At 56.9% G+C, this 15,074-nt stretch overlaps 1 protein-coding gene across 2 annotated transcripts in view; it reads left to right on the top strand.

The window, feature by feature from the left end:
- Positions 1 to 15,074, top strand: part of LOC121144857 (DAB2 interacting protein) — a 160,345-nt gene that overhangs the window by 83,065 nt on the left and 62,206 nt on the right. For both annotated transcript variants that reach the window (XM_040963445.1, XM_040963444.1), the window contains exon 3: positions 8,108 to 8,253. In XM_040963445.1, coding sequence (XP_040819379.1) covers positions 8,108 to 8,253 — 146 coding nt within the window. The remainder of the gene's footprint in view (positions 1 to 8,107; positions 8,254 to 15,074) is intronic.

The following is a 15,074-nucleotide window of genomic DNA, read 5'->3' as shown; positions in this document are numbered from 1 at the left end:
TGCTGGCTGAGTCCGTATCCCGATGGGCCAGGGGATTTACAAGGGGTACTTCTGCAAGTCTGTGGAAAAATGGAATCTGAAGTTTGTTTTGGTGCAAACAATAGTGTTTGGGGCTTGTGCATCATTTGTTCAGGATGTGCGTTTTCCACGAGCTTTTTGAAAACTGTGTGTCAGAGCTTCGGGCTTGGACTAGAGGATCTGGAGTGAACCCAGCTCTGTTGCTTCCTGGCTGTGTGGCCTGAGCACGTTGCTTGCCCCTCCTGAGCCCCTGTCCCTGCTGACACAGGGCAGACTCAGCCCCACACACACCCACCCCCTGCCCTGGGCAGCTGTGTGTCCTTCAGGGCTCAGCTCATAGGGTCTAACTGTGGACCTGAAGTTGGAGTAGAACAAGCCAATGGGGTGTCTGTGGCCGGCCTTGCCTCTGGGATGGGCTTGTCAGGATAAGGCCAGTGCCGACCAGACTGCATATCCCTGTGGGCTGACATCTCGGGATGTGCATCCGATTCTATTCACTGACCATGGACCACTCATCCTGGCCACTGGCAGTTACCAGTTGGCTTTACTTGTGTCCACTCTGCCAGTCCTCCTCGGGATTGGGCATCCCTCTGCCTCTTCCTCTTGGATCTCAGGGTCCCGCAGGGGCCTCCCTGACCTGGAGGTGCTCTGCTCAGGCTTAGGTGTGGGGTGTGGAACTTGGAGGCCAGCAGGACCTCTGTCCTATCTCTGCCCCTTGGCTGGTGCTGTGTACTTGCATGGGATGCCTGCTGTTTTGAAGTAATGCCTTTAAAAGCTGCCTCCTCTGGCAAGCCCACCTGGGTTGCTCCCAAGTAGAATCATTAAAAAGCTTCACAGAGCCTGCCAGGTGTCTGGCACGGAGGTCTCAGACTGCCATGGCCCCTGTTCTGGGGGGCCTTTGTAGTCCAGTGTGAATAGGAGGCATTCAGTAAATGTATACAAGTAAATGGTTACAAGGATGCTAATGAGGCCCTGCCTCGTGTGGGGTATAAGGTGAGAAGAATCCCAGGTATGTGAGGTCCCGTGGGCAAGAAGGCCTTGCATTGCAGGTGCTCCTTCCAGCTCTTGACTGGCCCGACCTCTGACAGGCAAAGGGAGCAGTAAAACTGATGACAATGACAGCTTCGATGAGTTAGGACAGCAGTTACTGTCTAGTGTATTCCAGAAAATTACTAAGTTCTTTGCCTGCATGCTCTCATGGAATCCCCTGGGAACTGCTATTGTCCCCCACTTTCCAGAAGGGAAGAAAGGGACAGAAGGTGGGGTCACTGGCCTGAGGCTTCAGAGCCAGCAGTGAGTGGGAGAACCCTCTGCTTTCTCCCCTCTTCAGAGGTAGGATGGAAATATTTTCAGGGACCTGGGTCACCCAGTAGGCCCTAAAGAGTTAGGTCAGGCGGCGGAATCCCATCTGGGAGCACCTCAGGCAGGATGAGAAGTGTTAGGGGCAGGGCTCTCTGGCTCTTGCCAGGCCATGAAGCATCCAGGTTGCTGCAAAGACAAGCTTTGAAGTGAGAGCGAAGCCAACAGGTGGGCTTGCGACTGCAGCACGTAGAGCAGGGCGGATGGCGGCATAGAGCTATGAGTTTCCCATGGTCCTCTGGGCTCCCAGCTCTTTAACTGCACCGGGCCATGGAACCTTCCAGCTCTGGTTCCAGCTGTGAGCGTTGGTGGGCTGGTGCCTTTGTCCTGTGGGCCAGCGTGTTTGGGGGTGCTTGTTGACAGCTGAGTGTGTCCGTCTGTGGGCTTGTTTCTGAGTTTCTGGTTGTTCATTTGTGTGTGTGCATCCACTGCATACATATATTCTTGTGTATGCTTAGCAATGCGTGCATGTTTTGTGTCTGTGTGGAGTGGTCGTACACATTCCCATGGAGAAATAGCACTTGCACTTGCCCAAGTTCAAGGGCAGGCATCCATGCAAATGCATGCAGGAGAGACAGGCTCAAAAAGAAAGGCATGTGTAGGCGTACGAGTGGGCGGACTTGAACTCGTGTGTGTTCTGGCCCCGTCTGTTTCTCCATGTCAGCGTATTTGGGTGTTGTTTTCCAGGCTGTATTTGAACACAAGAGCAACCCTGGGGTGTCAGGGCCCAGCCTCTTCTTGGAGCTTCCAACAATGGCTCTCGTGGCTCATGAGTCAGTTCTGTCTGCAATCCAAGGAGTCTGGCTGCCTTCTGCAGGCAGTCTGGGGTGTGGTCTTACATTCAACACAGTCCTGGTGTGGGATCTCAGAGGATTCTGTGGGCACAGGGTGGACATCAGAGGGTCACCCGCTTAATCCTGGCTTAACGCGCTGCTCTCTTTCACCTGTCACAGTGTCTGACGTTCCACCATTACTGAGTCACTCCCCAGCTGGGACCCTCTTTGATGATGCATGCCTCCTAGAGGAGGGGACCTGGCAGCTTGCTGAGGGTGGGGTTCTGGAACCAGGGGAGGAAGAAGAGGAGGAGGAGGAAGAGGAATTGTACATTGGAATGACAAATCAAGTAAAGCCAGAGAATGCCCTGTACTGTTTGTACTAAGCCTGAAAGAGTCCAGCAGCTGCTCTTATTTTATGGAATTGTTGTATATCCTTGCAGGCAAAGAGCTTGGTGGTCACTCAGCCCTGTCCCTCATGCTATGGTTGGGAGGACTGAGGCCTGTGGACAGGAAATGCAGGGGGCCTGGGTCCTGAAACGGCAGAGCACTGGGCAAGGAGCAAGGGGACCTGGGCTCTGTCGTCCGCTGTGAGTCAGGGCAAGTCTGGTTGCCCTGGAGGCCTCCAGGGTCTTGTCTGCGCCCTGTGGCCATCAGCCTGGTTCTGCATATGACCCAGGAAGCAGGATACCCCTGTCTGCAGCTCCTTTCCGGTGTCTCTGCCATCCTGTCAAGGTGTCCAGTGTGTCTCCTTACCTGGACGAGAGAGATGGCAATATCTGGATGGGCTCTTCCCCTCCCATTACTGTTTATTTAGATATGCCTTTGGCCTCTGGGGAAAGCACCAGAAAGATCTTTACAGAGACACCTGCACAGTTAACCTCCCTCCTTGCAGGTTCTCCAGGTAGGGGCCTTTAAAAACTGCCACAGAAAGAATAGAGCATGGGCTGAGGGAGGGGCCCACAAGAGTCTGCCTTGTGAACATTGTCTAAAATCCCAGAGTGGGCAGATACCTCACCTGCAGTGACTCAGGGCTGGTTCGCTGCAAGAGGAGGTGATACAGGCAGGCATGAAGGGTGGGGGCAGCTGGGGCTGGGAGCAGGAGCTCAACCTTGACCGAGTGCTTACTGTGTGTCAGGGTGGTGCTGTCTCCTGGGCCTGGGTGAGTGAAGAGGCTGGGCCAGTCCTCCCTCCCTGAGCCTGTGAGCCCCCAGGGATCAGCCTGGTTCTCTCCCGTTCTGCACTCCCCTCTGGGCTCACCACAGTGCCCAGCGCTGGGTGTGGAGCCCCAGGCATCCCGGGAAGCAGTCCTGCCGCCCTCAGCAGGTGAAGCAAATGGCTTCACTTTTCTGAATCTCCCATTGCTCTACCTGAAAACCCAAACCACTGTGAATTCTGAAGAAGCCCATGTCCTCCCAAGGACTCCTGATGAGAGGCCCTGGAAGGGCCCACAGGCCTCCCCTCCTGGGGCGGGAGTGCTCAGTGAGTTACCAAGCACCTGAGACTTGGCAGAACAGGCGCTTGATAACTGGTCATTTATCATCATCATCATCGCATGGAGTTGATTGAAATGGGTGACTGCAGAAACCATGTGTCTGGAATTCTGAATGGCCTTCTGTGACATGGCTCAGAGAGCCTCCTGGAGAAGGAGTCAGGTGTAGGGCCAGTTATCAGGGCGGGGGTGGGAAGGGTGGCTGGCCACAATGCTGCCTTGGGACTGGCCCTGTGCTTTGGGTAAAAGCTCAGAGGACCTGTGAAGCACCTGGCAGTGTGGCTAAATGGGCAACCAGCAGGAGATAAGCTGGCGCTGGTGGCACCAGGCAGTGACTTTGTGCAAAAGCCCTGGGGCCCTAGTTGACCTCAGCACAGTGGCCCAGCTGCCCAAATAGTACTTAAGAACACAGGCTGTGCTAATGGAGGCAGAGGGCCCCATCTGGGGAGGGAGCAAGCTTGGTCCCCATGGACTGTGCAGGCTGCTTGCTGAGCCTCCGACATCAGGCCCCGCTCCAGTGAATGGAAGCAGAGGCCCCCACCTGAGCAGCCCTGTGCACTTTGTACTTGGAGAGACTCTGGGAGGTTGCTTTAGAAAAAGCACTGGCTTCAAAGACTTCAAAACTATCAAGCTGATGTCATTCAGCGGCTCAGTGATCATTTTGCGAGCCTGTTCATTCATGGCCTTGTGTTTACTGCTAGGAGACCTCCAGGCTCCTGGGAGAGCCCACGCTACTCCCCTCACCCCATGGCAGCTGCACAACCCTTGGGGTTGAAAAATCCAGCTGTACCGCATCAGTGGGGATGAAGATGAAGCTGGCAGCTACTGCCAGCTGCCTACCAGTGACTGCTTTATGGGCAATGCCTTATCCCGTCCTTCCCACAATCTCAGAGTAGGTATCTTCATTAGCCCAGCTTACAGATGGGGACACTAAAGCCTAAAGAGATCTAATCATTTGCTCAAGGCTTATCTCAGTTAAGATCTAAACCAAAGTGAGAGAGTTTAGCTGCTGCAGGGTGGGTGCCTAGAGAAGCTGGGATAAAGGCAGGTCCTGGGAGGGGGTGGGGGAGTTGTGGTTTGGGAGTCAGTGCTGCAAGAGTGGTTGTAGAGATCAGGTGTGACTCCTTGGACCCAGTATGTTATTGAACATGCAGTGTTTTCAACAACCTGGTGTGGGGATTCCCTGTGAGAATAACATTTGGCTTTCGTTGAACACTTGAAGCTACGCTCTGAGCCTGGAGCAGTCTTTCTCTGCAGCTGATGATCATGGAAGCAGCTCCCCCTTCTCCCGATTTCCCAGAGAGGTGAGGGGCCTCACCTGGCCCTGCAGCCGGTTAGGAAGCCTGCAGGCCTACCTCCAGCCCTCAGCAGGCCCAGCACAGCCGCAGGAAGTGGCCACCTAGAGCTCTGTTGTCCTGGGTCCTGGGAGGAAGCACCTTATTTGCCCCCACTTAGGTGTGCTTGGATCTAGAACAAGACTCCCTGACCTCAGGACCAGTGCATCCTGCTGCCTGAGTTGGGGCAGAGCTACCTCTGGGAGAGAGAGCCAGGCCCCAGGGCCTAGCAGGGAAGGGACCTGAGGGTCCTGGCTCTCTGCCCCCCTGGGAGAGAGGAAGCAGGCCTGCGGGGCTGGGCTCCAAAGGGCCCAGATGAGCTTTGGGAAGTCCTTCCCACTCACTAGGGCTCCGTCACCCTCCGAAACACTACCTCATGGTCTGTGTCCCCTTCACCCAGCTGTGGCTTTCTGCAATAGTGACATTTTGCTAAGCCTGTCATCTGCAGGGACGCTTGGCTGGGTCCCTCAAGGGAATGGAAGTATAGCTTGCGGGCTCAACAGGAATCCCTTGCTATGATCTGAGCCCCCCAACTTCTGCTTGCTGCACAGTGTTCATGGCTGTCTTTAGCATTTACTGGGGTGCTGAAGTAGTGAATGTCATGAAGAGTGTTGTCCCCAAAGTCTTGGTTAACCTGCCTTGCTGGAGGTACCTTCAGGGTAGGCTTCCTGGAGGGTCTGCTGCAGCCCTAGGGCTGAGCAGGAAAGAGGAAATGCCATTCAGCTGCCTAGAGCAGAAAGAACTTTCTTGGTTTCATTCAGCAGGTTTAATAAATGCTACAGAATGAGACATATTCCTGGATCTTTGTACCACACGGGGTATAAAAACGGCAGTTTCCATCAGTGTTGAATATAATCAACCAAGACCAAGTACAAGCCCAGTGGGAGAACTTGCTCGCCAGTAACGCCTGTGGGAGATGCACCTGGCAGGTGAGCCAGGTGCAGCCCCTTTTCTCCCACACCTGGTCCTGGGCCTGGTCTGGGAGGAGGCCCTCCTACCATGCCAAGCGCTGCTTTGGTCAGCCACAGTGGCTTCTCTGTGGGTCACCGCTCTGTAGGAGGGTCTGTTGTGGCGGATTTTGAAATCCCCAGATAATCATCAAGTCTGAAGTCGGTGCTAAGGCATAAAGGTGGTTGATTCAGGTTAGCCTGGGTCTCCCAGCCACCTCTCCCAGCATGGGCTGGGGGAGGGGCAGCCGCAGCCGAGGCTGCTAGGATCCGCAGGGAGGACAAAAAGAAGCGCAAGCCAGAAGAGGGAGAGAGCCCAAGCCCCCCAGTTCTTATACATTTCAGGCTATCAATTATACAGTCATGATTTAGCAGGCTTCTATTGGTGGGTTTGAAACAAGCAACTTTCAAAAAGTACAAATCGATGAGCTATTGGGCTGTGAATCTTATCAAATACCAGGTACCTCCGTCCTGAGGAGTGGTCTGCCTACATGACCTGCCAGGTGTCCTGCGGGGTGGCAGGTAGACTGTCAGGCCTGGAGTTCACACAGCCCCCCGCCAAGCCATTAAGGCAGAATCACAAAAGGCAGAAAACACCTAGGTTCTTCAGGTCCTTGTGAGACCAAATGTCAGAGACCCTTGACCAACTGCGACTGGTGGGCAGTAGTGGGCTACAGAGGTGGGAGGCATCGGGACCCCACTGCCTGAGCGGCCTCTCTGCGGGCTTCGGAGGGTATGTCAGAGGCTGCCAGGTGGCCATACCCCAGGAGAGATCGGAGGGGGAAAGTGGGAGGAGAATGGGCAGCAGCTCTGGCATTGGGCCCAGAAGCTGGGGTATCCCCCGACAAGTCACTTCACATCTCCAAGCAAGGTTCCTCACTTCCTGTCGTCCTCCGTATGCATGGGTGACTTGAGATCATCGCGCTCTGATATTCTAGGGTGCTCGGACGTTAGCGGCAGATGTCCACCTTTCCCCAGGGACGTCTTGTGTGGTGGGTGAAATGTCGTGTCCAGATCCTATGCAATGTTGACTTCAATTTCCCACCCACTTCCGGATTTGAGCCTGGCATGGGTGAGACCCTTGGACTCCTGCTAGACCAGCTCCCCCTGGGGGTTCCCCCTCTTCTTCTCCTCTCCCTACCACCCCCCACCCACCGCCCCGCGAAATTTTCTTTACCCTCAAGCTGCCTGTAGGGCCCAAGCCCAACAAGATCCAGACTGTGGCCCCTTGAGGCGCCCACCTGTCTCCTGTCCCCCCTAGACCAGCGGCTTGGGGGCGGGGCTGGGGGCTCCGTGTTCAGTGCACCGCAGCCCGGCGGGCAGGTGGATGGACTGATGCATCCTGAGACCCTCAGAGAGGATACAGCGCCCCATCCCACTCCCCGGCCTCCCCTTGAGCTGGGCTCTAGGGATCCTGTCTTGCTCAAGGTGGTTGTCCCAGCTGAGGTAGCCCTGTTCCGAGCCGAGGGCTCCACCTTGGCAGCCTACGACTGCCGCCTGCAGGAGGAAAGGCGCCTGGCGAGGGGTCCGGGTGGCCGGTGTGCTGCCAAACGACTGCGGGCGACTCCGAGAAGACCACGCGCGCCTGCTCACTGAGCCTTAGTTTCCCTCAGCTGTAGCCCTGGGGCCTGAGAGCATCGGCCTCCCGGGTGAAAAAACGCGCTCGGCCAGTCCCCGACCGGGTGGGGGGCGTGGACTCCTCCAGGTGGGTGGGGGGCGTGACCTTGCTCTGGTAGGTGTGACCGAGAGACCGCCGGGAGGTTGGGGCCCCTGGTTGAAAGAGGGACCCCCACCTTCCCCGACCCCGCCCCCTTGCCCCCGGCCGCCCCCTCCACCCTGCCCCCTCAGCCCACCACCCTAGCGTCCGAGGGGCTCGGGTGGCTTCGGCCGTGGTCGGCGCGGCTCGGCTCGCCGTCACCATGGCAACAGCGGCTTAAGGGGGCGGGGGCGACGTGGCGGGCTGGGCCGGAGGGCGGCGCGGGGTGGGCCGGGCCGGGCGGCGCTGCGCGGGCCGGGCCGTCGGCGCTCGGTCGGCGGGCGGGCGGCGAGCTGCTGGGGCCGAGCCCGGAGCCCGGCCCGCCGTCGGCCGCGCGGCCGCCCAGTGAGGGTGCGGGTCCCGGCCCGCCACCGCCGCCGCCACGCTAACCCCGCCTCCCCTTCCCCCTCTTGTCGCCCCGCGCGCAGGGCTTCCTCAGCCGCCGCCTCAAGGGCTCCATCAAGCGCACCAAGAGCCAGCCCAAGCTGGACCGCAACCACAGCTTCCGCCACATCCTGCCGGGGTTCCGGAGCGCACCCGCCACCGCCGCCGCCTCCGCCGCGGACAATGAGAGGTGAGCCCGCCGCCGCCGCCACCGCCGCCGCCACCGCCGCCGCCCCGGCCCGGCCCCCCGCCGCCCGGCCCCGGGATGCGCCCCCGAGGGCGCGGGGACAAAGCAAGAGCCCGGGCGCCGGGGTGCGCGACAAGGGGGAGGGGACCCCACGCCGCCTTCCCTCCGTGAACTTGTGGGGCCACCTCGGAGTGGCAGAACACGACAGGAGGACCCTTCCCGTTTCCCCCCAACCCAGGGCGAGGCGAGCGAGGCTTGTCCTCGGCCCGGGGCGAGGCCAGGCGGGAACTGCCCTCTCGGAGAAGTCCTGCCTCGCGTGGCCGAGGTGGGCATTGTTTCCTCGGGCCGTGTGGTGCCCAGGGCCGGGGACGGAAGTGGCGCCTCCTTTCCCCACCCCCCAGGACCCATCCCCCTGCCTCGGGAGCTCCCCCCACCCCCCAAATATCTGATACAAAAGGCATTTTGGGCTGGGTTCGACCGAGACCGGGCAGCTGGTAGTGAGGGAAAGGGTGAACATCTGGAGGGGAGGAGCGGAGGGCAGGGCCGCTGAGGGGGCACAGCTGTTCTAAGTAGGGCGCCTGCTCTGCTGGGGGCTGGGGCGAGCAGGGCGGCCAGTGGCCAGGCGCTGAGGTCAGGGAACTGGGGAAGCCCGGTTTGGTCCTCTCCTCCTAGGTAGCTGCTTTGCTTCCTCAGTTTGCCACTCCCAGGGCTCTTTCCTGCTCCCTCCTCCTCTCCTGGGCGAGCAGGTGTGGAAATTCCTGGGGGAGGTGGCTCCAGCCAGTGACTGCCAGCCGCTGAGCAGGCTTCAGCTCGCAAGGGCAAGCCATCATTTCCCTGCGGGGGCACTGGGCACACACAGCCTCTGGGGGCCCAGGTCCTCCTCCCTGAATGGTGCCAGCCACAGGCACCTTTGCACTTTAGGGCTGGATTCCCATGCCAGTTAGAACGTGTCCCACCTCCAGCTTGTGGAGGTGAAAGAACTGGCAGGCTCCAAAGAGCCTTTTCAGCATTCAGCCCCAACGTCCGAGGCCACTGCCATCTGCGTTGATAGGGCCGTGTCCGTGTGTACGATTGGCCAGTTGGCACTCTGTGTGGGGGAGGCATAGGTGGAATGAAAACGTTTCTTCCCTCCCCCCTCCTCGGTTCCAGCAGACAGGAGCACAAGTTCCAGCCCAACTCCTGCCCAGGGTTGAGGGGCTGTCCCACCCCCTAGCATCTCCCCGGAGACTACCCCTCCTGCATCCCGGTGGAATCGCTAGACCTTTCATTTCTATCAGCCCAGAGCTGTCCTCTCCAGCGTGCATGCACATCGCTGCCTGCCACTGGCTTCCTGCCCCCGCTGCCAAGCCCAGCCTGAGGCAGGACCCTCGGCTTTTCTCTGATGGCCGTGGTGCCCCAGGGGAGCAGGCGTGCCCTGGCAGAAGGATGCAGCCAGGCCAGAGCTCAGTGCTGGGCGCAGCCACCGCGTCTTTGAAAATCTCGCTTCCCATCTTTGTTATTGTCTGGGCGGCAGGCCACCTGGTTTGCTGCCTTCCTCCCTCTGCCCGGCCCCCACCTCCGGCTGTCTCCCCCAGGAACATGCCCTTCTCTGCGCTTTCCCTGGCAGGGGTCAGGACCCTCTGCACTCGCATGCGGGGGCTTGTGTACGTACCCCATCTTGTGTGCATGTGGTGGTTGTCCGGGGAGCAGGAGAGGCAGGGCTGCAGAGTGTGTCTGCCCTCCCAGGAGCGGGTGGCATGCATGTCATGTTTACCTCGCTCTAGCGGGAAGCCGCCGTGAGAGAAGCCGCCGAGTGCTGGGCTGGTGACTCTGGCCGGAGGACTTCGTGCGGGTCCTGTCCAGCTTGGCCTCAAGCCAGGCTTGCTTGTTGTGTGCCGGCGGTGGGGGTTGGGGTGGGGAAGGTGGGGGATGCAGAATGGGGGTTGGGAGTGAAACTATAAGCCCGGTTCTGGGAATGGTGGTGAATGGTAGCGGCTGGAGCAGAATGTCACTGGCAGTGGTGTGGGATTGTCTTATTAATTTTCTGTAAACAAAATCTGTTTTGGTGGGTTCTCTGGCACAGGAAGGGAGCCCAGATTTCCCACGGACAGACAGTGAGGCTGGGTTTGAAATGCCGGCACCCAGCCGTGGTGCTGAAACAGGCTGAGCCAGAACTAGGGTCTCCTGATTTGTTGCTTGACTTAGGAATACACTTGCCGCTGCTGCCAGGATGGGTGGGCAGGTGTTCGTCTGGGGCAGTCCCCGGAGACATCCTATCCATTTGGAGCTGATGAGTAGAATTTGCCGTGAGACTGTCCCCTCCCCCAAAGCTCACGGTTGAACCTGGCTGAGTGCAGAGGTGTCTCCCTCTGCCTACTCTGAGGTGGGTGGTTGTGCCAAGGGCGGGGAGGGGAGCTGCCTTTGGCTTAGCTGGAAGAACCCCTCTCCCCCCATCCTCCCGTAGCTGCGGTGCCTCTGGCTGGAGCGGGTGTAAGTGCAGAGGCACAGTTGTCAGTGGATAGGAACAAGACGTGGGTGGGGGGTGCTTCTCGGGTGGCAAGTGGGTCTCCATGGTCCTGTCAGGTAGAGGGGTGCCTAGGGCATCCAGGGGTGGCCACTCAGATCCAACTTGGACTGACTCTGGTTTTCAGGCATGCTGGCTGTGCTCCCTGCACAGCCATGCAGGGAAGGTTATTTTTTGTGTTGAAATTCTCTCATCTGGAGATTGCAAACCTGGTGGTTCTATGCTGGGATCTTTCTGCTTCCTGGGAAAGGAGTCGGCCTGGGATGCTGGCACTTAGCTGGTTAGGAGGCTGGGGTGCAGCCAGGGTTTGGTGGGCACAGCCAGGTCCCAGGGTCTGAGGGCTGCAGGCCGGGCTTGTGCCTTTGTATTGGCCTTGTGTAGAGGGGGGTCCTAGTTGGGTTCCACTCTCCACAGGCTTCCCCTGCCCCGAGACACTCCTTTCCTCTCCTGGGCTGGGGCAGTGAGCAATGTGGACAGGTAATCATGGCCGCTGCCCACCGGAGGTTCCCAGGTGAAAGGTGTGTAGGCAAAGGCATTTGTCTCCTGCAGGCTGCTAATGTTGCAGGGTGGACTCCACTGTTGGGCAAAGCCAGACAGGGTTTCCTGAGTGATTTTCAAGTTGTTGGTTTATCTGTTAGTGTTCCTGAAGGTCTGGGAGGGTCGGCTGGTGTTCCCTGTCCCTTTCCTCTGGCTGCTGTTGTTGGGCCTCCATGTGTGCTGGGGCCTCTCTGGCTCTCCACCTGCTTCTTCCCCTTCCCAGCCAGCCTGGTCCAGAGCCAGGCTCGGAAACCCAAGCAGCCCAGTGCAGGTAGGTCAGACGGAGAGCATGTGGAGTTCGAGATTTCCGGGGAGTGGTGGGGGCCGTGGTGGTGGTGATGGTGGTGGTGGTGTGTGTGTGTGTGTGTGTGTGTGTGTGTGTGTGTGTGTGTGTCTATCTGTCTCTGTCTCTCTCTCTCTAGAGTTCCCACCCTGAAAGCCTTCCGCGGGAAGCTTCCAGGCGACATGGCACCTAGGAAGGAGATGCTTAGGAGCAGAGGCGGGAGCGTGCAGATGGCTCGGCTGGCCTGGAGCAGGCCGGGTCAGGCCTGTCCCTGGGGAGGAGGCCACCCCGGGGGAGGCAGAGCGGAAGCTTGATGGAGAGCAGGGGAGATGGAAGGCAGGGTTTGTGTTTCCCTTTCTGGTGCTGACAGGAGGGCTTGCACACCCACACCTGGTGGGGTTTGTGCTCATTCCTTTCCTTGCCTGGTCCTTCTCAGCCTCCCCTCTGGACCGGTTTGTCAGCTTTGTGTGGATTAGACAATCAGTAGGAGTAACAGGAAGAATATGATCTTTGCCCTGGAAGCCAAGCATTCTTGGAGCAAGTCACTTTGAAGCCTCAGTTTGCACGTCTGTGAAATGGGCACCACGAATCATGATGATGTTGTGGGAAACATAGATACATTCAGTGCATGTTTAATAAAAAGTCTTAGGATTTGGCACTGGATTTTACATATTCAGTGTTTTCATAGCCCTTGAGAGACACTAGGCTAATATGTAGGCTTCCAGAAAGTGTTAGGTAATGTTGATTGGTTAAGCCACTTTGTCTTAATAAGCCTCAGTTTACTGGTCTGTAACGTAGGCAAGCAATTGTGAAGCGTCATTCTGAGGTTCAGGAGAGCTGCTCGATCCTGCTGTGCATGGAGAGGAACAGTGAGCTGTGTAGGCCATCATTTCTTGCTTGGGGTTGAGAGGCGCCCTGGCATACTGCCCCTTGCTCCTGCCTAGAGCTGGGAAAGTACATCCCTCCTCTGTGTTTCACACATCTCCTATTTTATTGTTAAGGATTTATTTATTTTTATTGGAAAGGCAGATCAGATTTCTACAGAGAAGGAGAGACAGAGAACATCTTGTGTCTGCTGGTTCACTCCCCAAATGGCTACAAAAGGCAGAGCTGAGCTGATTCAAAGCCAGGAGCCTGGAGCTTCTTCTGGGTCTCCTACAAGGTTATAGGTTCCCAAGGCTTCTTGAGCCATCCTCCGCTACTTTCCTAGGCCACAGACAGGGAGCTGGACGGGAAGCAGGGCTGCCGGGACACGAACTATCACCCATATGTAATCCTGGCACTTGCAAGATGAGGATTTAGTCATTGAGCCATCAAGCTGGACCACATGCATCTATTTTAGAAGTGCCGTGTTCCAGCCTTTGTACCTCCTTGTAATCTATTAGGCATATTTAGGTTATGGCTAGTTTGTCTTGATTAAAAATGATGCTGGGATTACAATCATCTTCGTCAATAGCTCTGATATTTCCCCACAGGATAGAATCTTAGAAATATAGCCAGTAGGTTTTGGATGCAAATGCCCACTCCTAAAAGCCTGCGTTGATTTGTGCAGTGCTCACGTGTCTCCTTGCACCCTCAGAAGCCTGTCTGGCAGCATCAGGGCAGCCTGTCATAGTGATAGACAGGGAAATGGCATTTCTTCTCTATATACATTTATTTGCTTGCTCATGATTGATCCAATGCTGTTTTCTGGACTTTGCCCGCTGAGTCCTGGGAAGGGGCCTGAGAGGGTCCTGGCAGAGTTCCTGGTGGCCCTCATGGAGCCGTCCCTTCTATGAGGGGTACCACAGAAGTGGGCCGCACCTGCCAGAGGGCTCTCTGCCCCTTCAGAGGTGCAGCATGAAATTCATTACCTGTAAGGCAGGCCCACCTGGAGCTCCTCTAGCTTCCTCTCCACCAGGGAATCAGGTTTAATTCTTAATCCTGTAATTACCCTAAGGAGGCCCTCTGTTTACACAGTACTTTGAGAGGTCTTCCACCTGCAGAGTGAGTAGTGGTAAAGGGGGTGGCAAGATCCAGGGAAGCCCAGGCTCCTGGTGCATGACCCTCGAGAAGCCAGGCCCTGCTGCCACGTCTCCTGGTCACACAGAAGTACTTGGAACCTCTTGGGCACCTTGGGGGCCGGCCGGATTAGAGCCACATACTTGAACCTCATCTCCAAAGAGGGAGGGGCGAGTCACAGAACATGACCTGGCCTTAGAGAAGAGCCAGTCTGTTTTTTGCTTTCTCATTTTTATTGCCCTCTTTTAGATCTGCAGTTCCCTCATGTACCTTCCAAAGATCCGAGCTGGGCAGTATTTTTAGGAACAGTGGAAATCAGCTAGTGAGAAAGCGCTTAGCCCCAGGCTGGGGGGGGCCTTTCTGTCCAGCACGTGCATGTCCTCGTGTGTCTCTGCAGGGACGCCCCGTCCTCATGAAGGTGTATGCATATTATGCGTAAATGCCCTTGTACGTGTCTGTGCATTTAAAACGAGTTAATACATGTAAAGCACTTGGAACAGACTAATGTGATGTCATATTGGGTTGGACCAAAGTAGCTATTTTTGTGGGTTGAGTATAGGTAATGGCTCAGAGCTCAGTTTACCTAGAGCCCAGTGTTGATAACCATTTATTATTGCGTGTTTTCGTCTCATGTATGTGTACCAGTGTGTGTGTGTGTGTTTCCACAGACCCTGTTGTGCTCTTGTATGTAATATGTTCTGTGTTTTGAGCAGTTGTGTACATGCCTGTGTTTGCACCCATGCACACACTTTCTGAGCTGGCTGGTTTTGTTAACAAATTGCCCACCTTCTTGGTAAGAATTTTCTGGAGAAAAGCTCTTTCTCTCCCTCTCCCCTTCAGGTGCTATACATCACCCCCAGGTGCCAAGGGGCCTCTTCCATCCTTTCCAGGTAGCCCTGCCATTGACAGGCCCCATGTCTTGGGACATACACATTGACTTTTAATGGAATTCCTTTGCCAAATATTACTTGAACCAGAAAGTTAATTACCAGCCTCTAATTAATGGCTATTTCAGAAGGCTGCAGAAGAAACACAGAGGAGATCATAGGGAGACTGAGAGACTGTCCTGACTGGTGTGGTGTCTCCTGGGCTGGCAGGATATGCTCACTTCTGCCCAGCTGCCAGCCCACTCCCCCATGAGGCTCTGCACAAAGCTCTGGTCACTCCAGTCTTCTAGCCATCGATCCACCAGCCTGAGAGTGGCCTGGTTGGCACCCCAGCCAGGTGGGTGTGCCCAGCGGGCCTGGACTGCACTAACACTGTCCCAGCCTCAGAGAGGAGCGAGATGCCCTCATCACTGTGCCCTGAGGCTGCCCCCTTCCCTGCCTTTCTGGAGGCCTTCGCCTGTTGCCTCCCCAAGGCACAGCTTGGGAGTCCGAGGCATCCTCTCAAGGCCTGACTTCCCCAAATGCTCAGCTTGCCTCGGGACTCGGTGTGGAGCCATCTGTGGCCCATATTTAAAGTGAGACCTTGCTTTCATACCCTTTGCTTGGACTCTTG

The sequence above is a fragment of the Ochotona curzoniae genome, unplaced genomic scaffold (genome assembly GCF_017591425.1).
Source record: "Ochotona curzoniae isolate NIBS_2020 unplaced genomic scaffold, NIBS_Ocur_1.0 scaffold_3208, whole genome shotgun sequence".
Classification (NCBI taxonomy): Eukaryota; Metazoa; Chordata; class Mammalia; order Lagomorpha; family Ochotonidae; genus Ochotona; species Ochotona curzoniae.
The sequence above is the reverse complement of the archived record's forward strand: the minus strand, read 5'-3'. Positions and strand labels throughout refer to the sequence as shown.